Source organism: Acomys minous, assembly GCF_964271855.1.
Source record: "Acomys minous genome assembly, chromosome: 15".
NCBI classification, from domain to species: Eukaryota; Metazoa; Chordata; class Mammalia; order Rodentia; family Muridae; genus Acomys; species Acomys minous.
Window position 1 is genome coordinate 13,619,485 of NC_140497.1, and position 25,270 is coordinate 13,644,754.

The 25,270-nt window shown below is 41.6% G+C and overlaps 1 protein-coding gene across 1 annotated transcript; it reads right to left on the minus strand.

Annotated features, from left to right (window-relative positions):
* Positions 1 to 283: 283 nt before the first annotated feature.
* VDAC3 (voltage dependent anion channel 3) lies at positions 284 to 18,327 on the minus strand. The gene is made up of 9 exons (XM_084760645.1): positions 18,195 to 18,327; positions 13,569 to 13,637; positions 11,929 to 11,978; positions 7,182 to 7,334; positions 5,666 to 5,718; positions 4,025 to 4,252; positions 1,897 to 2,047; positions 1,176 to 1,233; positions 284 to 799 (listed from the first exon to the last, which is right to left on the minus strand). The coding sequence occupies exons 2-9, from the start codon at positions 13,633 to 13,635 to the stop codon at positions 708 to 710; spliced, it is 852 nt and encodes a 283-aa protein (XP_084616771.1). The 5' UTR covers positions 13,636 to 13,637; positions 18,195 to 18,327; the 3' UTR covers positions 284 to 707.
* Between the last annotated feature and the right edge of the window lie 6,943 nt (positions 18,328 to 25,270).

Here is a 25,270-nt window from a genome sequence, read left to right on the forward strand (position 1 = left end):
GAAGCCCTGGAAAAGTCAAAGAAACACCCTACCCATTTCTGTCCCCTCTGCCCATCCATTCATGCACTATGCCCTCAGCAGCTTCAGGAGACTTCGTCATGATACAACAGGAAGCTAGTTCCTCAACAGCTGAGCTTCTCCACAGCAAAACAAAACCACTGTTCATCCTTCGGGGATGGAGTGAGGACCAAAATGCAAAGGCACATATGTTTCAGATACACCACTTTAGACATAACCCCACTTTCGGAAACAAATCAACCACTACTAATTAATCGATGAACACTTATGTTCCAAATGTGATGGGTTTATTTCACTCTGATGCAAAACCAAAGATTTCACTACAGCCGAGACTGGTATGACAAAAGGTCATGGAAAAGTGGAGTGGGACATGCAGGTTGTGATGTACAAACCAGGGAGTCAGATCACTTCCTTTAACATGACTCTACGTTGTTGCTGAGGAACATACTTAAATTAACTCTGCAGAACTCAACTGAAATGTGGCACAAACATGGCAATTTCCAGGCATGCCTTCAAGGACCTCCCGTAGGATGGATCTGTATCTCTAGACTTCAGTGTGGGAAGGATTACAATTCTTTGGAAGAATATAAAGTTCACACTTTTGAAATTTCACAGAATTTTAAGGCCAAAACATAGTGGGTTTATTTCTCTTCATTTCCAGGGACAAATGGCGCTCTACTCAAACCGCATCAAGCTTCCAGTTCAAACCCCAGTCCAACCTTGTGACCGCCCGCATTGAAGTTCTTCCCGTCTATCAGAGCCGACAGCGTCAGTTTGACTCCTGGGGAGAAGAAAAGAGCATAATTACTTGTAGCCAGTATCGTACTCAGACTAAATATTCTTCTAGAAAGAACAGATCTGAGCCAATGGCCTGGAGTACGGGTAGGCATACACTACACTGCACGGCCACAGGTGTCCAGTCTGCTGACCTGTGCGTGAGGAAGAGTAATGAGGGATGAGCCAAATCCAAAGGCTAGTAACTAAACCACCATTGTTAGAAATTTACAATAAAAGCACTTGCTCCATTTCACTCTGTGTAATTAGTTATTTCAGAATGGCTCGACTTAACCCCCAGTGACTTTGTAAGTGGTTCCCATATCCTCATCTTTTTGAAACTTTCTGTCCTGACCATCCACTAATTTATTCTTTTTACATACCTGGTCGGAGGGTCTGCGTATAACCCAGTCCAATTAAACTGGCATTGTTTACTTTGGCCTAAGATGAAGAGATGAAAACAGAAGCAGTTAGAAAACAACTTTGCAACATGTGAGCTCAATGCAAAAACAACTTCATGCACAAGGTTTCTAAAGCTAAAAGCACACTGAGGCTAATCTGTGTGAAATTATTAAAACTGAAAAAAAAATAAGATAAAGTTTTTAAGAAGTCAAGAGAATGCTGGGCATGGTGGTGCACATGCTGGGATTAAAGGCATGCTGCACCATGCCTGGCCTGTACTCAATTCTTCAAAATGCCAGTTTCTAACCTGAGCGTGAGTACAACATGAACTCAGGTGTCATCACACTAGATCTGGGCCATATTGACACTGCTGCTTACTGTGACCCTCACTGACTGTAAAACAGGTGAGGATATCAGTTTTCACCACACAGAACAGTTATGACAACTACATGGGTAATACAGAAGAGCTAATAGTAAGAACAGCAATCTACTCCCATGAATTCACAAGTAAGAACATACTGAGGCCAAAATCAGACAACAGCCAATAGTGGAGAAATTAGGGCTAGAACCCACATTCCCTGTAGACTTAATGACCTTTCCACTACATGAATGGAGTCATCAAATGAATAAGGAACATGCAAACTGTAACGGCACTATAGCATGCATTTACAGCTGGGGTGCAATCTGACAACACACTCTTACAGATAGGGAAGTTCTACAATCCAGCTTGTATTTAGTAGCGATGCCAAAACGAGTGTTGTTGCTGCCGGCTGTCCATGCCAGATTTATTGATGTTTCAATCTTCTCATTGACTTTCTGGTAGATAGAGCCTCCAAATTCAGTACCGTCATTCCTGTTTCACAGTGTAAAAATAAAGTGAGTCATTTACTGGTAAGACATGGAAACAAAGTCTACAACAACCTGAACATGGATTCCATTGGGCAACTATGGAGTCCACCAAATTTCTAGTACAAATGAGTATTTTTTTAAATTTTATTTTTATTTTATATGCACTGGTGTTTTGCCTGCATGTGTGTCTGTGTGAGGGTGTCAGATCTTGGAGTTACAGACAGTTGTGAGCTTCCATGTGGGTGCTGGCAATTGAACCCGGGTCCTTTGGAAGAGCAGTCAGTGCTCTCAACCACTGAGCCATCTCTCCAGCCCCACAAATGAATATTAAACAAGAAATAAAACCAACCTACAAAATACCAAAGAGCCTAATTAAAGCTCAGTAGCACCTGATTCATTTATTTGACTCTTCTACATAATACAGATTTCTTAAGACAAAATTCAACTACGCTCAAAGGCAGACACCTCAGGTAAATATATAACCTATATATAATGTCTTTCACAGAATTTAGAAACCTGTAAGTCTTTATAGGATCTAGGTCCTCTCTTTGGAAAGACAGGAAGAAACAGGAATAAAGATAAGACTGGCTTTTACTTACTATACACTCACAGAGTAAGAACACAGTTCCCATACAATACCCAGGGGCACTGCTCCAGATATAAACCATGGCTCTTTAAAGACCATTGTCGGTTTCTTAATAGGAGTGTTTCAGTACCGCTGTCTGTATTAGACTATCCAGTGAAAAGCAATACCTCAGATGCACACAGCTCACGCCTGCCTATAATCCAGGACTGGAAGGTACAGGCAAGAGGATCAGAAGTTAAAGGTCAGCCAAGGCTACATAGTAAGTTTGAGGCCAGCCTGATCTACATGAGATCTTAAAACATTAAAAACTAAATATATTATAAGTAAAAGTTGAGGCCGATTTAGCCAGCACTGAAACATCCATGATTACTTTGAGATCTCTACTGTAGTGAGTATTCTGAAATTTTGGTTTCTTTAAAAACACAAAAATATGTTAAGAATCAGTTTTCATTTTAATCCTAAGTGCTGCTTTGGACTGTCCGCAGCAGCTTATTATAATTGCCTCGTGCTCTAGCAGAGACATGGTTTTGCCAGCTGCAAATATTTTCTGTGAATGTGTAACCTTTGGAATTCTGGGAACTTTTCAGATACTATCATCCCATTTGGGGGAAGGAGCGATAGTTGGCCCTTCAGCAGGGTTGGTGGCGGTTTGTTAGAAACAAGAAGAAATTAGACTCAGAAATCTCTCCCCTCTATCCTTCTTTCTCTTCTATCTAGAGATAGGGGCTGAAACCAGACAGAGAAATAAAGAAGAACCCCAAAGTAGCAAAGACCAGCTACAAGCAAAGAAGAAACAAGAAGAAATTAGATTCAGCTCCCCTCCCCCACCCTTCTTTCTCTCCTCTCTAGTGACAGGGGATGAAACTGGGGGAATAAAGTAAAGGATGGGAAAAAGAGGAACCCACAAAGTAGCTAAAGCCAGTTACATCCGATTTCTGAATGCAATAGAGGTAGTAACTAGATTCTGACCAGATATATGAAAATCTCCATGCAGAATTACCAGAGAAGTTCCAGGAATTATTTTGTGATTATTCATAGTGTTCCAAACATCTCCTTCTAGACACAGTGAAAATAAACTCAATAAAACAATGAACTATGCATGCTGTGAGCTGCTAAATATCCCAAAGTCTGGAGTAAGAGCTGACCCAGCAACTAACAGCAGCATAGCCTACCGCACTCAGTACGTGCACTTCCTGACAACTAACAGCAGCATAGCCTACCGCACTCAGTACGTGCGCTCCCTGACAAAGCGTCACTGCTGACTATGAGAACATGCCCCAGGACTGGTGCCCAGCAAGCAGTATTACCATGACTCTCAACTGCTTACCCTCGTAACAACTACCGTTCAGGGGGATCGCACTGGCACTCAAGATGGAATAAATTATAAACACTCACACGTGAGTATGCAGCTGGAAGTCTGCAGCCTTGTAACCAAGAGCAAAATTATTCTGAGACAGTTTGGATTTGGCTGTGTCAAAACTCATCTGATAGCCAGCAAGCCAACCTTCAAAGGCCAACACAGCCCAGCCGTAGATGGTCGGTCCAGAAAAATCTATATCAACATTACTGCCGAGACTAAAACAATCCCGTTTATAGGAGGCCTTTAATTTCCCACTCTTCTTTCTGTAAAAAAAAAAAAACAATACAATAAAAACAACGTGAATCTACTATTGCAAGTACTGTATAAAGTAAGACTCTCTCCAAAGGCAAATACTGTTTTGGTAGATGATACATGGTAAGAATGTTACAAATGACTTAGCTTTACAAACACAACTCTGGTAGGATTAAACTATACGCTAATGGGTATGGTGGTATACGCCTTTAATCCCAGCGCTAGGGAGCTAGGGGCAGGTGGATCTCTCTGAGTTCTAGGACAGCCAGGGCTACACAGAGAAACTCTGCTCAAACAAACAACACAGCAAGAAATGTATATGCCATTATATAAAATAAAGTGTTTTATTATTAACTTCATACAGGCATGAGTAAGTCAACAGATATACTTACAATAAGATAGGAGACTGTGTTGACTTCTGTTGCATAGCGGGGTTACTATACATAAATTCCTATAAACTTCAAACCCTGCAGGAGTTTTACATTTGCTTCCAACTCAAAGAAATGATAAATGTTTGAGGAGAAAGATACACTTATCCTATCTGATTAAACAATGTATACAAATATTCAAATACTACATATTACCCCACAGATATACACAATTTTGTCAAAAATGCAAAGTCTGTAAGTAGTAGGATATGTTCAGTACCAACTAATAACCTGAAGATACCTCTCCCTCCCTCTCTCTCTCTCTCTCTCTCTCTCTCTCTCTCTCTCTCTCTCTGTGTGTGTGTATACACATATATAGACACATGAGAAATAAACTATCTTCAAATATTTTCAAGTGCTACAAAAGTAACATCAAAACACATTATTATCCTATTAGTAGAAATACACTTTTTGTTACTTGTTTTAGACAAGGTCTCACTGTGTAGCCCTGGCTGTCCTGGAACTCACAAAGATCCGCTTGCCTGTGTCTCCAGAATGCTGGGTGGGATTAAAGTCCTGTAGCAACACATCCGGCTGAAATATACTTTTAATAACAATGTTGAATACTCAGAATTAGTTCTGCCTTGCAAGTCTTTTAAGAGAATATTTGTTCTAAAAACTACTAAAGCATGTGTGAGGAAGGACAGATCCATGGTTAAGCCTAGAGGACTTCTGAGGCTCAGGACCTGGGATGGCAGCACAACCGTTCACCCTAGTCCCTCACAAGGAGCAGGTAACATTCTTGCCACACCCACCAGTGTTTAGAATAGACAGCACTATGGTCTCAGGCCCTTGTAATTCCTAAGCTAGATAGATGGCCTCTGTTTAAATTTTGTTTTACTGGAAATGTTATGCTGCCTTAAGGAACTCTTCCTTTAAACTAAGACACATAAGTATTCTACCATTACTAACACAACTTCCCAGTTTCTCCCTGCTCCTATAGGAAAAACAAACAAATAAACCCAACAGAAAAAACAAACAGGTTTATATAATTACCCTGTGTTTGGTACAAATATGGTATCAAGAGTCAGTTTCAACCCTTCAGCCAACTGTAAAACAAAAATTTATGAATTAACAATTAATTTTCAATTCTTTAACTCAAAAAGCCAATTCTAAAGTTTCCTCCCACTTCCTCTTTAAAAATGAAGTTATTAAAGAAAGCTAGACAGTAAATTATGTAATTACTTCTCCCATCTTTTTTTTCTTTTTCTTTTTTTTTTTTTTTCCAAGACAAGGTTTCTCTGTGTAGCCCTGGCTGTCCTGGAACTCCCTCGTGGATCACGTTAGCCCTGCCTCCCCCACACCACATCCACCCCAGTGCTGGGATTGAAGGCGCACACACCACTCCTGGCTTTTACTTCCCATCTTTTTCCATCCCCTTAACTCTCCTCCCCTCAAACCCAGCAACCCTCCTCATAGTCTATCATCAAAATATCGACTAAACTGGCTGTGGTGGCATGACCCTATAATCCAAGCTGCCAGGAGGCTGGGGCACAAAACCTTAAGCTCAAAGTTTGTATCTAGCCTGAGAGACATAATGAGGACCCATCTCAAAAAGTTTTAAAACATTAAAATATACAGGACAAATCCTAATAAGGTAAACAACCTAAGTTACTATCGGAAAATAACTACTCCAATGTAACAAAACCATCTCATTCTCTTGAAACAGCTCTAAGATGACCCTTAGCAAAGCCAATGTCTTTAGCTGAGCCTCTCTGTATGTGCTAACATGCACAGATGTATCTTGAAAACTCAGTTGGGCATGAGTGGCACACTCTTGAAATTCCTGCACTTTAAGGCAGAAAAATCGGGAGAGAGTTCAAGGTCAACTTCAGCTACAAGGAAAGTTTGAAGCCAGCCTGGACTACAAGAGATCCATTCTCCAAAAGAAAAACACTGTGCCCTGTACACACAGGGCGTCTGACAAAAAAAAAAAAAAGCTGATTAATTTTCTCCTTAAAAAAAAAAACCATTTAAAAATATAGGAATACTTCTGTGCAGCTAATTTTGCAAAGATCACAAAAGTAAACTAAATTACCAAAGAAAGTCTGTTCTACTCAGGAGAGAATCAACTGTGCAATACAATTAGCTAATCAAAACAAAGATGCAGTGTGGTTTTGTAGAAATTTTAAGACACATGGAAAAAATAAATGAAAAGGCCACACAGAGAAAACATGATAGAAGATATTTTAGAATCCTACTCAATTATATTTGGAGTTTGTTCAATGTGTTAAAGATGTGCTTTTATTATTCATGTGTATTTGTGTGTGCTTGTGTGGACGTACATACACATCAGAGCAGGTGCTGGTGGGGTCCAGAGGTATTAGATGCCAGGGAGCTGGAGTTATACGTGGTCGTGAGGCACCAGGCAAGGCGCGGACTTGAACCCAGGTCCTCTGTAAGTGCATATGTGCTCTTAACAGAGCAGTCATCTCTCCAGCCCCAGTTATGTTCATTACTTGATGGGAAAGAGTTACTAAACCTACAAATAACTTCTAGTGCTTTTTCTTACCTTATTCTCCCAAGAGATTTCTGTCCCGAGAGTATTGTCTGTATTCCACTTTTGGGTGAAGATGAGCCCATAGTCACAGATCTTGTATTTGGTCTCTAGGTTGCCTGATGCTTTCCCTGTGTCGGTATATGCATGACCCGAAGTAGAAAATTCCTAGTAAACAAGAAAAAATAATTATTTTAAAATGATCTCACTAAACAGAAACCATTCATTTCAGAAAACGGTGTTCAATGCATCAGAAACCAAAACAATTTACTTCTTACCACAAACCTATCCTTCAGCAACATTCCTCCTCTTTTCTGTCTTTAACCAGGTTTAGAACTTCCCATTACTCCTCCCTTCTTATTGGTATTTATTACTACATATTTCTCTTTTTTTAATGGGCATATTAACTTGGGGGGGGCGTTGAGACAGGGTTTCTCCATATAGCCTTGGCTGTCCTGGACTCACTTTGTAGACCAGGCCAGCCTTGAACTCACAGAGATCTACCTGACTCTGCCTCCCAGAGTGCCGGGATTACAGGGTGTACCACCATACCCAGCTTAAATTAACATATATATGCATATACACACATATACATATATATATGTGTATATATATATAGGAAATAAATGCCTTTATTAAAAAGGCAAAAATACTGAATTTTGAAGAATTTTACTTTCGTGGCCTAAGATGACTATCAATTTTCTATATTTGTCTGACAGTAAATTTAGAGGTGATTAAACTCTATAAATACTACCTCCCATACTTTGTATTTAGCTTAGTACTTTGTGACTGGGGGTAGGGGAAATGTGGAGAATGGTACTGTGGGGTGGAGGTGGGGATGGAACCGAAGGCCCTGCTCACATCTCTATCACTGAACTGTATCTTTGGCCTATTGCTTTATCTATCATTTATTTATTTTTATGTATATGTATGAGTGACTATATTTATGTGTGTATGTATGTGCACTGTATGCACGCATGGTACCCTAAGACCAGAATGGGACTGGATCCACAGGAACTTGAGTTACAGGCAGTTGTAAACTGCATGTGGGTGCTAGGAACCAAACCTGGGTCCTTTGCAAGTACAGCAAGTACTTTTAAGTCCAGCTCCAACTACTGTTTTTTATTTTTATTTATTTTATTTCTTTATGGGCTTGTAAAGTAGCTTAATGGTAAAGTGTTTGCCTGGTGTGCTCAAGGCCCTGGGTTCCATCCTAGCACTACAAAAGAAAAGATATTGTGAAAAAATGCATTTAACATAAATGTGATCATTTTCAGGTGTATACTGACATAGCAATAAAGTGTATTTACAGTGCTGTGAAACATGAATGCTTCAGTCACAAAACTATCTGCAAAACTTTTACCATAAATATTTTCAAACAACATCAAAATTAGCTACCCACTTTTACAATAAAACAGAATTTAAACTGTCCTCTTTACTCCTTCCCCATCTGGCCTACCCTGTAAAGTACCAAATAATCGCTATGAATGTCCTAAGTGTATTTTTCTTCCAACTTAAGTGTCCTTTCCATCATATAAGAATAAACACTTAGGAAAAGACCTTCCTCTAGGGGGATGCAAACAGTCAATACCTGTCACTGACAATCTCTGGCTGTCAAGCAAGAAGCTTCCTGCCTGAGCCTGTTTTCAAGGGACACTTCTGAGCTCTGGCGGCAGCAGTGGAAGGCTGCCCTTTCTGCGCAGGTCTGTTTCACTGACTGCAACATGAATTCTCCCTTAGCCCTCTCAAGCTCTAGACAGGTAAAACCACTGGGAAGTTATGGTCTGCTTATTAACACCACACAGAAAGCTTCCAAAATGAAAATCATGCTGTCTACTTAGGCCAAGGCCTTAAGAAAAAGAATACAGCCATGTTTAACAGCTCAGGTTAGTTCCTTAATATGAAAACTGCCTTTTTGTTTTGTTTTGTTTATTTTTTGTTTTTCAAGGCAGAGTTTCTCTTGTAGTCCAGGCTGTCCTGAAATCACTTTGGAGACCAGGCTAGCCTCGAACTCAGAGAGATCCGCCTGCCTCGGCCTCCAGAGTGCTGGGATTAAAGGCATGCACCACCATGCCCAGCCTTATTTTTTTGGGTTTTGCTTCATTCTTTTTTTGGTACTGTTTGCTTTTTAATAAATCTAACTGTCCAATATTGTAGCTTCTACATTTACTTTTCAAAAATGACAAATACAGCAAATGTAAATGTTTTGGTGTTGTCCTGTATCTTCTTTCTATCTCTTAAAGCTCAATATTATCAAGAATCTGAAGTCCAGATACATCAATTCAAAGAGAAGGCTACAACTGTTAGATGCTCAAGTCCAGATAGCGCTTCAATTTGGGTCTAATTTGACAATTAAGTCAAGTAAGTATAAAATCCACTTACAACATGAAAACGGCATCTTCAGCTATATATTTAATGCTAGTAAGCAACAAAAGGCCCCTGTAAAGTAGAACCTGAGAAATGTACAACAAAGGATGAAATTTATCCTGAATTAATAGACAAGAATCAGCACACAAAAAGGCTTTTTCCTCACCATCTGAATGCACATAGCCACCACAGCAGCATGAAAGGGAGAGAAAGGTATAGTTGACTTTTCCACACAACTGTAACTTCTGAAAATTCTAAAATATGTACAGTTTTCCTACTGTAACAGACCATATACACAATAGCCTCCTTAGTAAGGCAGGTCATACATATACTAATTTATGACATAAAAATCCAGGGACAGAGTGACGGGGACAAACCAGAGCTGTGTAGAATACAATGCAAAATACCATACGAATTGCACACACCTTTCATCCTTCTAATTAAACAATTATATTCATAAATAAAACTTGCATGGGTTTGAATAAGTAAGCACCAGCTAAAGACGGAGCCTGTAAAAATAAATCAGAAAATAAGGTGAATTAAAAGTTCACCTGGGTGAGAGCCAAAGTAGAGCTTGTCTAGCATGCACAGGGCCCTGGGCACCCAGTAGCAGGAAAAAAAGAAAGAACGAAAAAAAGTAGGTAGATAGGTAAAAGAAAAAAGAAAGAAAAGAAAGTTATCCCACTAGGCCTAGTGGCACAGGCCTGCAATCCCAATTATTTAGAAGGTTGAGGCAGGAGGATAGAAAATTCAAGGCTGGTCTGGGATACAGGACATGTTCAAAGTCAACACTGACAACTTAGTAAGACCTTGTCTCAAATCAAAAAGTAAAACAAGGGCTGGGGGCTAGGGATGTAATTCACTGCTAATAGTATTTTCCTTGCATGCATGAGATGCTAGGTTCAATATGCAGTGCCAGAAAAGTTAATCTATTTGCTGAGATTTACTTAATGTGTGATTGGTGATATTTTGAAAATATGTCAACATCTTGAATTGCAGTGGAAAAAAGACCAGAAGAAAATCAGTAAAAACCATAAAACAGGGGCTGGAGAGTTGGCTCAGTGGCTAAGAGCACTGTCTGTTCTTCCAAAGGTCCTGAGTTCAATTCTCAGCAACCACATGGTGGCTCACAACCATCTATAATGTGATCTGGTACCCTCTTCTAGTGTGCATAAAGATAGTGTACTCATATACATAAAATAAATAAATCTTTTTAAAAAACACAAAACAAGCGGCCAGGCGTGGTGGTGCAAACCTTTACTCCCAGCACTTGGGAGGCAGAGGCAGGTGGATCTCTGTGAGTTCGAGGCCAGCTTGGCCTACAAAGTGAGTCCAGGATAGCCAAGGCTACACAGAGAAACCCTGTCGCAAACAAAACAAACAAAAAAATCAACAACAAAAAAACCAAAAACATAAAACAAAATATCCAGAAAACTGAGGCGAGTGGTGGGGGTGCAAACTGTTAATTTCAGCACTCAGGAGGCAGAGGCACGCAGACCTCTGTGAGTTCAACGCCAGCCTGGTCTGCAAAGCGAATTCTGGGACAGCCAAGGCTACACAGAAAAACCCAGCCATAGACAAAAACAAAACAAAAAACAAAACCCAAGCTTCTCTTCCAAAGAACTAGGGTTTGATTGCCAGCAACCACAAGGTGACTGACATCCCCTTTTGGGATCCTGGGGCACCAGACACACATGTGGTGTACAGACATACATGCAGGCAAATGTCCATACTCATAAAAAAAAATTAATTCACTTTTAAAAAACATAAAATAGGGCTGGAGAGATGGCTCAGAGAGGCTGTTCTTCTAAAAGTTCTGAGTTCAATTCCCAGCAACCACATGGTGGCTCCTAACCATCTATAATGAGATCTGGTGCCCTCTTCTGGCATGCAGGCACAGACGCAGGAAGGATACTATGCAAATAATAAATAAATAAATAAATCTTTAAAACAAAACAAAATAATCTTGTGTATGAACCTATGCAAAAATTAATTTCTATATTTTGCACAAATCAATAATAAAAAGACAGATTAAAATTATTTTTGTAAGACAGCAATAAAACATGTATGAATCATTATAATGAAAGTAAAGGTTTCAGTACTCAGACATATTCATGAAAGAATAAGTATGACAAGAGTCAAAAATAGTCATTCTGTATCATCTAAGAGTGAGATGCCTGATACTTTTATGAAGACAAACAAACAATCCCACAGTCAAATCAACCTAACTGCCTACTGGCACCACAGACCCAATGAGTCAGAGAAGGGCAAAGCCATAGAGTGGGCAGTGATGTCAAGACTGTGTTGTTTTATACAATAGGAAACAATTATTTTTAAAGCTTTAAGTTCCTTTAAGGTAACATGCTTTACCTATTAAAATATATTAGGTACTCACCACTCCACTACAAGACTTGGTTCTCAGATCTATTTTGACCATGCCAAACCCTAGAAACATTAAAAAACAAAGTAATATGCAAAATTTAACTTTCGCTCTAGTTTTTTTCAACTTGAAAAACATGAAATACATTACACACCTCATATATAAATACACAGTATACTCATCAGATAAGAATTCAAAAAGAAACTGAATTATAACAAAGTAAGTACAATTCTAAAGGTATTAAAAATGAATAAACTCATACTTTTTTTTTTGCAATTTATTGATTTATTATTATGTCTACATGTACACCTATAGGCCAGAAGAGGGCATCAGATCACATTACAGATGGTTGTGAGCCACCACGTGTTTGCTGGGATCTGAACTCAGGACCTTTGGGAGAACAGGTGGCGCTCTTAACCACGGAGCCATCTCTCCATAAACTCATACTTTTAAAATGTAAAAAAAAAAACCAAAACCAAAAAACCCAGCACTATTCTAAAAACCAAAGTTCCTCAAAAACTATGCTGTTGCATGTATTTATATATATGCACATGAAAATGTATGTTTGAGTGTGTGTGTATGTGCAAGATAAAAATATAACGAACATGGGGCTGGAGAGATGGCTCAGAGGTTAACAGTACTGACTGCTCCTCTAGAGGTCCTGAGTTCAATTCCCAGCAACCACATGGTGGCTTACAACCATCTGTGATGAGATCTGATGCCCTCTTCTGGCCTGCAGGTGTATATGCAGGCACAATACTGTATAAATAATAAATAAATAAATCTTTTAAAAAATTAATGTTAGAAGAAAAAAATCAATGTGTATAGCACAGAAAAATTAAAAACATTTTAAAACCTAAAAGTTTCTTACTTGTAATAAAAATATTATTACCAAATAAAATATAACATCCCAGCCAGGTGGTGGTGGCACATGCCTTTAATCCCAGCACTCAGGAGGCAGAGGCAGACGGATCTCTGTGAGTTCAAGGCCAGCCTGGACTACAGAGCAAGCTCCAGAACACCCAAGGCTACATAGAGAAACCCTGTCTTGAAAACAAACAAACCAATAAAGATATTGCCACGTTCATTAAAAATTGGTATATTAAAAAGCACTACATTGCCTGGGAATGGTAGCACACAGCTTTAATCTCAGCACTCACGAGGAGGCGGAGGCAGGTGGATCTCTGCATTCCAGGCCAGCCTGGTCTACATAGCAAGTCCCAGGCCAGCCAGGGCTACACAGAGACCCTGTCTTAAGGGGGGGAGGGGAAGCATTATACAGAGAGAAGTAAGCACTTTAATCATACTCGGAACTAGTAAAATGAGGCATAATATTATAGGTGGATGCTACTTCATATTACAGGTAGTATTAAATGTTTATGCATAGTGTATGTATAATAACTCCTTTAACGATTGTAAAGGCGCCTAAAGATGAAAGATAAGAGGCTACTAACAGCCCTTAATATTTGAGATGTAGAGTAATGGTCACTTACCCTTATTTTACTAACAGAATAAGTATCTTACACACTTTACCAACTGAGCTATTCCCCAGCCTACAAAGCAAAAATTTTAAGGATCTGTAAAAACATGCAACTGAATCCTCAGAATTTATCACTAACTTTGACCCAACATAAAATTGACCATTGCATACTTACCATACCCTTTGTTAAAGACATCCTTGGCAGCCTTTCCTAGGTCGCAGTAAGTTGGTGTGCTACACATATCTTAAAAGAATACAAAAGATTAACCATTTAGTATGTTCACTCCTACGCTCCACTCTTTCAGCCTGAGACTTCCTCTTCCTTTGCATCACTAATGCTCATGCCCTAATATAATCAAGACTCGAAGTTGGAATTCTGCTTCTAAAACTAGATAGTAAGAGTTTTCTCACGCGTGCCAGAGTTTATCACTTTAAGTACATTTCAAAGACAAGAGTCTCTCACAGGATTTGTTACGATTTATTTTTTTTATGCACATTTGTGCAGGCACACACACACACACACACACACACACACACACACACACACACGTGTCTTACTCCTCGGGTGCCATTCACCACCATGTTTTTGAGACAGGGTCTTTCACTGAACCCTGAGCTTCTTCTGCCTGTTCCCACCTCCTCAAGGCTGGGGTTACAGGCACACACTGCTATGCGTGGCCTTTCCAAATGGGGTCTGGAGATCCTCAGGATTGTGAACTTTACCAACTGAGCTATTCCCAGACCACCAGGGGAAGTTTTAAGGAATTGCAAAAACATGCAAGTAACTCCTCAGGGTTGAGGTGTGAGGGCTGGCGGGATTCAATCCGAAGACCACACTGCACAGAAAAGAACACAAGGCAATGCACATCAGGCACGTCAGGCCAGCTGCGGAAGCACAATAGTAACAAGTTCAAGGCCAGTCTCTCTCAGCAGCTTGTAGAAACCCTGTCTCAAAAGGGGGAAGGAGGGGGCGTTAAAAACCTTCAGGGTTTTAGTATTTTGATACTTTGAAATTCAGTCCCTAAAATAAGACCTGATGGTTCAAGCCTGTAATCCCAGCTACTTGGGAGGCAGGAGGATCTCAGGTGCAGGGCCATCCTGGACCACAGAGTGAGTTCAAAGCTGGCCTGGACAAATTAGTGATACTGACTCAAAGACACAAATAAAAAAATTTTAAAGAGAATTGGTAACATCAGTAGTATTAGACCATTTGCCTAGCACTCAAAAGGCCAGGTTAAATCCCATACTACAGCCGTAGCAGGAAAAAAAAAAAGCTTCACTGAGAATGGAGAGAGCGTTCAACAGCTGAGAGCACTGGTTGCTCATCCACACGGCATCTCACATGTGAACTCCAGGTCCAGGGACTATGATGTCCTTTTCTGGCCCCTACATACACTGCAGGCATGTGTACACAGATATGCACGCAGGCAAAACACCCATTCACATAAAATTACAAAAAAATTAAGAAGTAAAATTCAATTGTAAATGCTTTGAAGCTGAGTGTGGTGGTACATGCCTTTACTCTCTGCAATCAGTAAGCAGAGGAAGGTCAGCCTTGTCTACATAGACAGTCCTAAGCCAATCAGAGCAATATGGGGAGACCTCTATCTCAAAATAAAAATCAAAAATAAAATAAAAAGCTTAAAGAGACTGAACCAGGTGTCTCAAAAGACAAGAACAGGGCTTCAAATCCAAGGTCAGTCAGAGCTACAAGATCTTATCTCAAAAGACAAAGAAAAATCACCTACTAAAGCATTAAGAGCACATGTCAGGCAACCCAGAACCACCTGTAACCCCAGCTCTAGGGACTCTGACTCTCTCTTCTGGCTCTGCAAGCATCTGTACACAGCTAGCATACATGCAAACACACAATATAATAAATAAAAATATGTTCAAAAACTACTAAATGAAGTATACACTTCCAGAATATGGTCTTTCCCAAAGCTTTTTAAAAAATACTATTAGTATACCACTAACCAGAAATAGAATAGAATCCATCTTATAGGTGTGAACTTTGAAATTAAAACCTTTGAACACCCAAGGTACTTTGACCTTGTATCTTGCCTACTTGTTATTCCCCCAGCTTATTTAAAAAGCCAGTAAGACCCTCAATCTGAATTCTCAGTGAATACATCCTCCCCCAGACCTCTGCCCAGCAGAAGGCAGCAGTTTCTGCTGTCTCCCTTTTAAAGACTCAAAAGCCAAGGCCAATCAATCACAAAACTACCTAAAATAATTCCATTAGCGGGATTTTATGATACCAGAAAATTCCAGAGTACTAGTCAGCTTCCAGCATTCCTACCGGGGGTTGGGGGCCCCACTACCTACAAAAAAAAGTCAACTTAAGAAAATATGAGATTTCGAGCTGGTGAGGTGGAATTAAGGCACTAACTGCCAAGACTCACGAACTGAGGTCTGTCCCTCAAACCCACATGGTGGAAGGAGAGAACCAATTCCCACAAGTTGTTCTCTGACCTCCACAGACAGACAGTGGCATGCTTATTGCTGGCATACTTACAAACACACTAATTCTCTAATTTGAGGCTGGTAAGATGGCTCAACAAGTGAAGGTACTCACCACCTGATTCTGATGCCAGAACACACATGGTGGATAAAACCAACTTCCCCAAGTCAGCCTCTGACCATCACACATTGGCAGAAGCAAAAGCATGCACATGCACAAGCACACACACAAAATATATATAAGTGGATTAAAAATAAATAAAACATAGGCTGGGCATGGTGACTTCAACCCCAGCACTCAGAAGGCAGAGGCAGATACAATCTACTAGTCTGAAGCCAGTCAGTTATGTTACACGGTAAGAACCTGTATCCAAAAACAAAAGACAAAACAAACAAGCTTTTTTTGTTTTTGTTATGTTTGTAACTTGACTTCATGGTCCTTGAGCATGACAAAGTTGTTGAACATGACTTTTGTAGATGAAGTTGTGTCACAATGTCAACAGGTTGAACACATCCGCAAGTTACAAACACTATGCCTGAACTTTGGACACTTTGCAAACCATTTAAATAAACAGCCTATGTTTCTATACTCAGTCCAACTATTTGTTGTTGTTGTTTGTTTTTCAAGACAGGTTTTCTCTGTGTAGCCTTAGCTGTCCTGGACTCACTCTGTAGACCAGGCTGGCCTTGAACTCACAGCGATCCACCTGCCTTTGCCTCCCAAGTGCTGGGATTACAAGTGTACACCACGCATGTGGTCTCAGTCCAACTCTTAATCTGAATTACTGCTAGGCTTTTGCCTATAAATAAACAGGGCCTTAGTATTGCATAGGCTGGCCTCAAACTTAAGGTGTAGGCAAGGCTGGCTCCTCAACTTATGATAGTCCTGCCTCAGCTTCCGTAAAGTTGGGAGGCATTATAGTTGTGTGCCGCCATATCCAGCATGACTCGTTTCCTAACTGGGAATTCACTTACTATCTGTACCTGTCAAATACACACACTATGATATAAAGCTAAGAAGAAAGAGCATACCAAAAAATAAAAAGAATTAAAAAAAAAATAACATAAAGTCAGGACAGAGGAGACGGCTCAATTGGCAAAGTGTCTGTCACACAAACATGAGGAAATGAGTATGAATCCCCAGAACACACACAGCACTGGAGTAGGGACAAGGCAGAAACAAGAGGATCCCTGGAGCTCACTGGTCAGATGAGCTCACAGTTGTTCAGTGAGAAGACTCTTCCTCAAAAAACAGAAGGCAATTATAAAAGATACCCAACATCAACCACTGGATTCCACATGCACACATATGTGCACACAAAAATGTACCACATACACCACATAAACAAGTCCACATACACCCAAAAATTATAAAGAGAAAATGGGGTGGCATATGGGAAAGGCTCTTGTCCTGCATAGATAAGGCCATGCGTGCTATTAAAGGCAGCAACCAAAAGGAAACGTTAGAGTCCAGGCAAATGAGCGGTATCAATGTTCCACTAACAGGGCGATTTTACAACCCCAGTAGTAATGTAAATGATTTGTTGTAATTCTAGGAAGGAGGTACAGAGAGAGACACAGGTCCTACATATTCAGAGAGAAATGTTTAAAGTTTTAGGTTTTCACACCGAGCAAGGAGGAAATACGCTAAAATGTGTTAAGGGCTAATCGCAAGCTTTTAGCGTTTTGAGTCACTTGGCTAACTGAAGTCGCCTATGCCGAAACTGTCCTTTATTCAGGCCCAGGATTCTGATGGGAAATGCACTGCTGGTATGATCAAGCAAAAATCGAGAGAACACAGACTCCATGGTTACTCGAGAGTAAAGCTACAACCTCACAATTCTATCGGCGCGTCAAAGCAGATAATGCACCATGCCCCAAGGCTGCATCAGACCCGGGGAGGAAAACAAAAGGCACCAACTAGGTAACCCAGCTTCTCTTTTGTTCCCTGTTTCTGCTTTTTAAGATGCATGAACAGCATCCTCCCTCGGGCCGTCAGGAGTGCAAGACACGCCTGACAGATGCTGGACACGTCCGAGAGGGAGGTGAGGGCAGGGTGGGGTGTAGGTTTGGGGTTCCAGAACTCGTACTCTCTAGAAACCGCCCTCCTTCCAGCCTGGCCCCGGGCAGAACGCCAGAGCGCACGCAGGGCACAGCGGAAGGTCGCGGCCCAGGGCGGCGACTCCAGCCCTCAGGCGGCCAGCAAGGACCGGACAGCGGGGTCTCCCCGCCTCGCCTCGCTCTCGGCCGGCGCCCCCTCGGCTCCTCCTCCGCGGCCTCCGCTCCTCAGGCCCGCCGGCCCTCCGCCCACCCGGGCCCGTGGCAGCCGCCGCCTCACCTACAACCCGAGGGTGGGCCCGGCCCGTCCCGCTCCACCAAGGCAACGCTGAAGGTCTTCTCGAACCAACGCCGTCTGCGCCTGCGCGACCTCGCTCCCCGCCGCGCCTGCGCGCCCGTCGCCCCCCCGCAGAGCGCGAGTGCGCGCGCGCGCCCGGCGCCGCGCCTCAGACCGGGCGCGCAGGGGCCTGCGGGGGACGCCTCGGCCAACTGTCCGGCTCCGCGAGCGCGTGCGCAGGAGGCTCCCGCAGGCGGGTGACCGGCGGGGGTTGAGGAAATGGGCAGAAAGGGCTTTGAAGACTTGGGCTCTGCCCCGAGGCGTAGGCTCTCGCGAGAACGTGGCAGGCCACCGGCTTCTGTCGCCTTTGAAAAGGGGCGCGGGCATGGCGCCAGGGGAGGAGTGGAGGGGCCCCTGCCGATGTGTGCTGCATGGGAGAATGTCACTCCCAGACCCTGCCATCCTCTGGAGGGTGATGACTTGCCGATCTCTGATCTATGTGGGAACTTCATCCCAGGTCGACTATAAGTTTAAAGTGTGATTCTTCTCAAATGTAAAGGAGAGGAAATGGAGGAGAGGGAGCTCTGACTCAAATCAATGTAGGAGAAATTACGCCAAGCAGAAAACAGCCACTTTAGAGCCACCGTAGTAACGACAGATACCGTAGAAAATGGTTAAAGATATTCCTGTGGCTTCCAAGAAGCACTCCACGGATTACTTACTGACGTGGAAAGGACTTCCCAGCAAGAAAATCGCCTTAACCAAGTGGTTAAAGCTAACATCTTGTGCCTTGTGCCCTGTGATGCGCAAAAAAAGGACACAAGGCAATATTCTTGACAAAGCATTAGTCACTCTATTAATAGGGAAGCAAATCCAAATTAAGGGACCTTCTGCAAATTGAATGCTCAATATCTTCAAAATGTCAATGTCATGAAAGATGAAGAAATGGCTAGCAAACTATTCTAGAGTTAAGAAGAAACACAAAAGATTAGCATTAGATTTAATGCTAAATGTTTTTGTGATTCTACGTTGGACTGTGGATAGAACAAAACAGCTATTGAGAAACACAAAGCAAATGGGGAGATTTGAGTGTAGACTACACTAGCACACCACCACGTTAGTACTGCAGCAGTGTAAAATCTGAGGATAATGTGCCTTAGTTATGTAGAGTGGCTTTTGAAGATATTTGTTGACATGTGTAGAAATGTGTCTGCCACCATTTCTTTTTTTAATTGAAAATACTTTTTTGTTTGTTTGTTTTGAGACATTCTCTGTTTGGCTGGCCCGGCCTAGCTTTGTAGACTGGGCTGGCCTTGAACTCACAGAGATCTGCCTGCCTCTGCCTTCCTGAGTGCTGGGATTACAGGTGTGCGCCACCATGCCCTGCTGAAAATAACTTCTTCATAAAATATATTTTGATCACGATTTTCCACTCCCAGATACTCCCAGATTCTCCCAACCTTCCAAGCCACGCAGTATCATGCCTTTTTAAATCTCTCTTTAGAAAACTAATAGTCAAAAAAGAGTCAACCCAGAATTTTTAAAAAGTTACAAAAAGGATGTATAAGAAACACAGATACAGAAAGATAAAAGACCCATAAAAACATAAATACAGAAACCATAATATACAAGCAAAAGACAAGAAAGAAAAAAAAAAACAACCCCAAACTTAGTGATAGGAGACAAAAAGTCCACAAAAATGCCACTGAGTTCATTTTGTGTTGCCCATCTAGACATGGATGGGCATGGAGACGCCATTGAAGAACATTTTTTTTCCTTACAAGTGGATGTCAGAGACAGCTTCCTGGTAGGGATGAATAGAAGCTTGTGTCTACTTCCGGTCTCAAAACTACAGCCCCATCTGACTGGAAAATGCAGGCCCTGTAGTTCAGTAGTTTCTCTGCCATCACTTAGACATGTCAGTCCTGTTGTGTCTGGAAGACACTTTTCTTGGTGTCATCCATGCCCTCTGGCTCTTACAATCTTTCCACCTCCTCTTCTAGAAAGTTCCCTGAGCCCTGAGGTGAGAGGTTTGATGGAAACACCCCATTTAGCGACTGTATGTTCCAAGGTCTCTCACTCTCTGAACACTGTCTAGTTGTGGGTCCCTGTATGAGTTCCCATCTGCTATAGAAGGAAGTTTCTTTGGTGATAGCTGAAGGAAGCACTGATCTATGGGTATAGCAGAATATTGTTTCTTCCATCAGAACAGTAGCATCTGGTTTTCTCCTAGATCCATGGCCTATCTAGTCTCAGGTTCTTGGCCACCATGGCTGTGTCAAACATGGGTTCCATCTCATGAGGTGGGCTTTGAATCCAATCAGATAGTCCCTGCTTACTCCCACAACTTTTGTGCTACTATCACCAGCACATCTTGCAGACAGGTCACCATTGTAGATCACAGGGTTTGTAACAGGGTTAGTGGTCACTTTTCTCCTCTGGTAGCATGCAGAATACTTTCCAGTACCGTGAAAATTAGTGAGGATGAAGGCTGTAGTTAAGCACCATCTCAACTTCTTGTTCAATGAGATACCTAAGTGTTGGCTTCATCAGTAGGACCTTACCATCTGTTTGTAGAGAGCAGCCAGTCGCCTTGAAAATTGCCTGAGTCATTTGGGGATTTCCCATGGGATCCCATTGGGAAACAATTCAATTAGATATAAGCTATTCCTGGCACTAGAGGTTTCACTTGAAGGTGAGAGGTGTCTAGTTGGTCTTTGTCTCCTATGTTTTTTGGTGATCCATTTAGATTTTTTCATATATGTATATATTTTAAGAAGTTTGTACTGCAATAGGTTCCCATACGGCCCTCAAGTGGCCCTTGGTGTGAGTTGTCTCTCCCTTACCCCTCCCCCCTCCCCTTCTCTATGTAATCTCTTATTTCTGTCTCCAACTATATTTTCTATTTCCCCTTCCCTGGGAGATCCTTCCCTCCCCTCTACTTCTTCATCCTATACTTAATCTATGTGGTTATACTAATAGTAGCATGCCTATTGAAGGCTTAAAAGCTAGCATCCACATATAAAAGAATACATACAATATTTGTCTTTTGGGGGTCTGGGTTACCCCACTCAGCATGATTTTTTTTTCCTGGCTCTATCCATTTCCCTGAAAGTTTCAAATTTTCAGGGTTTTTTTTTTTAAATAACTGAATAATTTTCCATTGCATAATTTTCACATTTTCATTATCCATGGAAATCTAGGCCATTTCCAATTTCTGGAATGAACATGGATGAGTAAATGTCTCTATAACAGGTGTGGAGTCCTTTGAGTATATGCCTAAGCATGGCATAGCTGGATCTTGAAGTAGATCTACTCCGAGCTTCCTGAGGAACCGCCACACTGCCTTCTTGCACACTGCAAGGTTGCAATCCCATCAGCCATGGGGAAGTGGTTCCCTTCCCCTGGACCCTCACCAGCAAGAGCTGCCATTTGTTTTATTGATCTTCATGACTCTGACTAGTATAAGATGAAGTCTCAAAGTAGTTTTGGTTTGCATTTCCCTGATGACTAAGGATACTGAACATTTTAAAAGTGTTTCTCATCTACTTGTGTTTTATCTTTTAAGAACTCTGTCTTGCCTGGTAAAAATTGTGTTGTGTTCTTGATATCCAGGTTTCTTCTTTGTTTGTTTGTTTGTTTTAGTTCTTTATATACTTTGGATATTGGCCCTCTATAGGATGAGCAGTTGGTAAAAAATATCTTCCCATTCTGTAGGCTGCTTCTTTGTCTCAATGACGCCCTAATGCTTTGAATGAAAGTGGCTGCCATAGGCACATAGGAAGCGGCACTGTTTAGAAGGATTAGGACGTGTGGCCTTGGAGTAGAGGTGGCCTCCCAGGAGAAAGTGTGTCACTGAGAGTGGGTTTTGGGGTTTCACAGTGCTCAAGCCAGACCCAGCATCTCTCTCTCTTCCTGCTGTCTGCCAATCCAGATATAGAACTCCTTCTCCAGCACCGCGTCTGCCTGTGTGCTTACCACCATGACACTAATGGACTTAACCTCTGAACCTATAAGCCAAGCCCAATCAACTGTTTCCCAAATGGTTGTCATGCTATAAAGAGTTGTGGTGGTCATAGTATCTCTTCACAGCACTAGGACACTGACTAAGACAGTATGGTGTCCTTTGCCATAGAGAAAGTTTTTCAGTTATGTATGGTCTCGCTTATTAATTATTGTTCTTAGTGTCTGTGCTATTGGCGCTCTGTTCAGAAAGATGTCTTCTGTGCCAGTGAGTTCAAGACCATCCCCACTTTCTCTTCTTTCAGATTCAGTGTATTTGTCCTAATGTTGAAGTCCTTGATGCATTTGGTGTGGAGTTTTTTTTTTTTGCAGGGTGATAAATATGGACATATATGCATTTCTCTATATGGAGCCATCTACTTCAACGAGCACCATATGTTGAAGACAGTGCTTTTTACCAGTGTGTAGTTTGAGCTTCTTTAGCAGAAACCATGTGTCCATGTGTCCATGGTGTGTAGACTTAATGTCTGTGTCCATTGATCAATCTGGCTATGCCACTGCCATACTGTTTTTATTACTGTAGCTTGGGAGTACAACTTCAAATTGGGGGTCGTGATACTTTATTATTCAGAATTTCTGCTTCTAAATCCATTAGGGGACATTGGTCTTCAATATTATTTCTTTACTTAGGTATAAGGAAAATTGTGGCCTCATAAAAAGAATTAAGAATTTCTATTTTGTGGGATGATTTTACAATTATCGGCATGAGATGTTGTTCTTCAAAGGTCTGGTCAAGTTAGTCACTGACTCCATCTGGTCCTGGGCTTTTCTTGGTCAGAAGACTCAATTACAGCTTCTATTTCACTGGGTGCTAAGGATCTGTTCAAATTGCTTATCTGGTCTTGATTTTACTTTGGTAGAACTTTATATATTAAATTTATATATTAAATTTATTAATATTATATATTAAGACATGATTTCTCTGAGGTTTGGTGGGCTATGGATTTTTAAAAGTATGTGTCTTTAAGATTCTCTGGATTTCCTCAGTGATAGTTGTGATATCTCTTTTTGTCTCTAATTTTATTAATTTGGATCTTCTCTATCCATCTTCTAATTAATTTGGCTAAGTTTTATCAATCTCATTTACTTTCTCAAAGAACCAATTCTTTGTCCCATTGATTCTTTGAGAAAATCACCTACCTGAGTCCCAGCCCAGTGTGGACACTCTGGGTCTCAGGTAGAGAGCGTTTCTAGATACCAGGTTTGACTCAAAGGAATGGGACGGGCTAGAAGGGAGGGCTGAGAGGACCCGTAAGGAGGAGGAAAGCTGGGTCAGCATCTAGATTTGGCTGAGTCCCCAGGGATTGGAGGTAGGGTAGGGGACAGACATCTGCAGGCAGAGACAGCCTGCCACTGGGGAGGGGAGGCGGAGGGAGGGAGGGACGGAGGGGTAGAGAGAGAGAGAGAAAGAGAGGGAGAGAGAGAGAGCAAACTAATACAAGAAAGGTGAATCTAGGTGAAAGATGATGTATGTGTTAATTAACTATTCTTGAAATGTTTCAGTAAGTTCTTGACATTTCAGTAAAAAGTTAGGGAGGTGTCTTAGTTACTGCAGTGTTGCTATGAAGAGACACCATGACCAAGGCAATTCTTAGAGAAGAAACGTTTAACTAGGGGCTTGCTTACAGTTTCAGACTTAGTCCATTATCATTATGACAGACAGCATGGCAGTGGGCATGGTGGGCATGGTGCTGGAGAAGTCGCTGAGAGCTGCATCTGATCCACGGGCACACAGCTTAAGCCCTGGCCTGGCTTGGACTTTTGAAACCTCAAAGCCCACCTCTAATGACACACTTCCTACAACAAGGCCACACCTACTCCAACAAAGCCACACCTCCCAATCCTTCTAATCCTTTTAAACAATGAGTAAGCATTCAAGTACATGAGCCTGTATCTGTGAAGTTCTTTGTTTGTTTGTTTGTTTTTCAAGACAAGGCTTCTCTGTGTAGCCTTGGCTGTCCTAGACTCACTTTGTAGGCCAAGCTGGCCTCGAACTCACAGTGATCCACCTACCTCTGCTGGGACTAAAGGTGTGTGCCACCACCTCCCAGTTTATGGAGTTCATTCTTATTCAAACCATCACAGGAGGAAAAAAATATACAAAGCTGTGATGATCAGCACACAATAAGGAACATATCATTATTTGCCTACTGTTTGTGAGACATTTCAAGTTAGAAGTAAGAATGCCCCTGAGGGCCTTACACAACATGACAACTTGGAGATATATTGGCTTAATGAAGCAGATTATGATAAATGTCATAAGCAAAGCAGAATAATCAATAACCTAGATAAAACGAGCTTTGGAATGAAAAGAGGCTGGCTCAGTTTCTCAGCTCTGCCAATTCTGGAGTCTGAGACAACCTCTTAGGGCTTGCTTTCCATATATGTGAGATAGAACTCAATAATATCTACCTCAGAGGACACTAATGGGCGTTAAATAATGTATTCAAAGCACTTGCCAATTGGAAAAATTTGTTCATAACAAATAAAAGTTAATATGCAAGGTTAGAGAGTGGTTATCAGTGGCTGTTCTTCCAGAAGACTTGGATTCAATTCCCAGCTTCCACATCACTGCTTACAATGATCTGGAACTCCAGTTCCAGGGGATCTGACACTGTTTTCTGGCCTCTTCAGGCATCAGGCACACATGTGATGCACAGACATGCGTACAGATAAAACACTCATATCTATTAAATAAATTTCTCAAAAAACGTAAGGTATAGTAGGGGATTAAGAGACATGAATAGAGCCCGTAATTGTCTCTGTGTATTTGTTCTGGGCTTTGCCTCCCTCCTGATCTTTTTTCAAGTGTGACAGGCACTTTGAATGGGAGTGTGACAACATTCGTTCTTTGTCCTCTGTCTCCAATAGGCTTTGTTTTGAAAGTATCCAGCAGTTCCCTCCCAACCCCCGAAGCAGGAGTGCAGAAGCGCTGTACGGCAGAGCCTCTGTAGACCAACATTCTCTTGCTCCCTGTCCTTGTGGTCCTGCCAACGTCAGGGATCAAGGTCAACACTTTCTGCCGATATCAAGCTCTGACCTTCACCATCTCAGAA

What these genes read in the sequence shown, in the direction of transcription:
- VDAC3 (XM_084760645.1), bottom strand. Translation starts at nt 13,635, where the DNA reads ATGTGTAGCACACCAACTTACTGCGACCTAGGAAAGGCTGCCAAGGAT. An exon ending in TGTCTTTAACAAAGGGTATG is followed by an intron (nt 11,979 to 13,568) that starts GTAAGTATGCAA and finishes TAATGTTTCTAG; the next exon opens with GGTTTGGCATGGTCAAAATA. An exon ending in AAATCTCTTGGGAGAATAAG is followed by an intron (nt 5,719 to 7,181) that starts GTAAGAAAAAGC and finishes TTTGTTTTACAG; the next exon opens with TTGGCTGAAGGGTTGAAACT.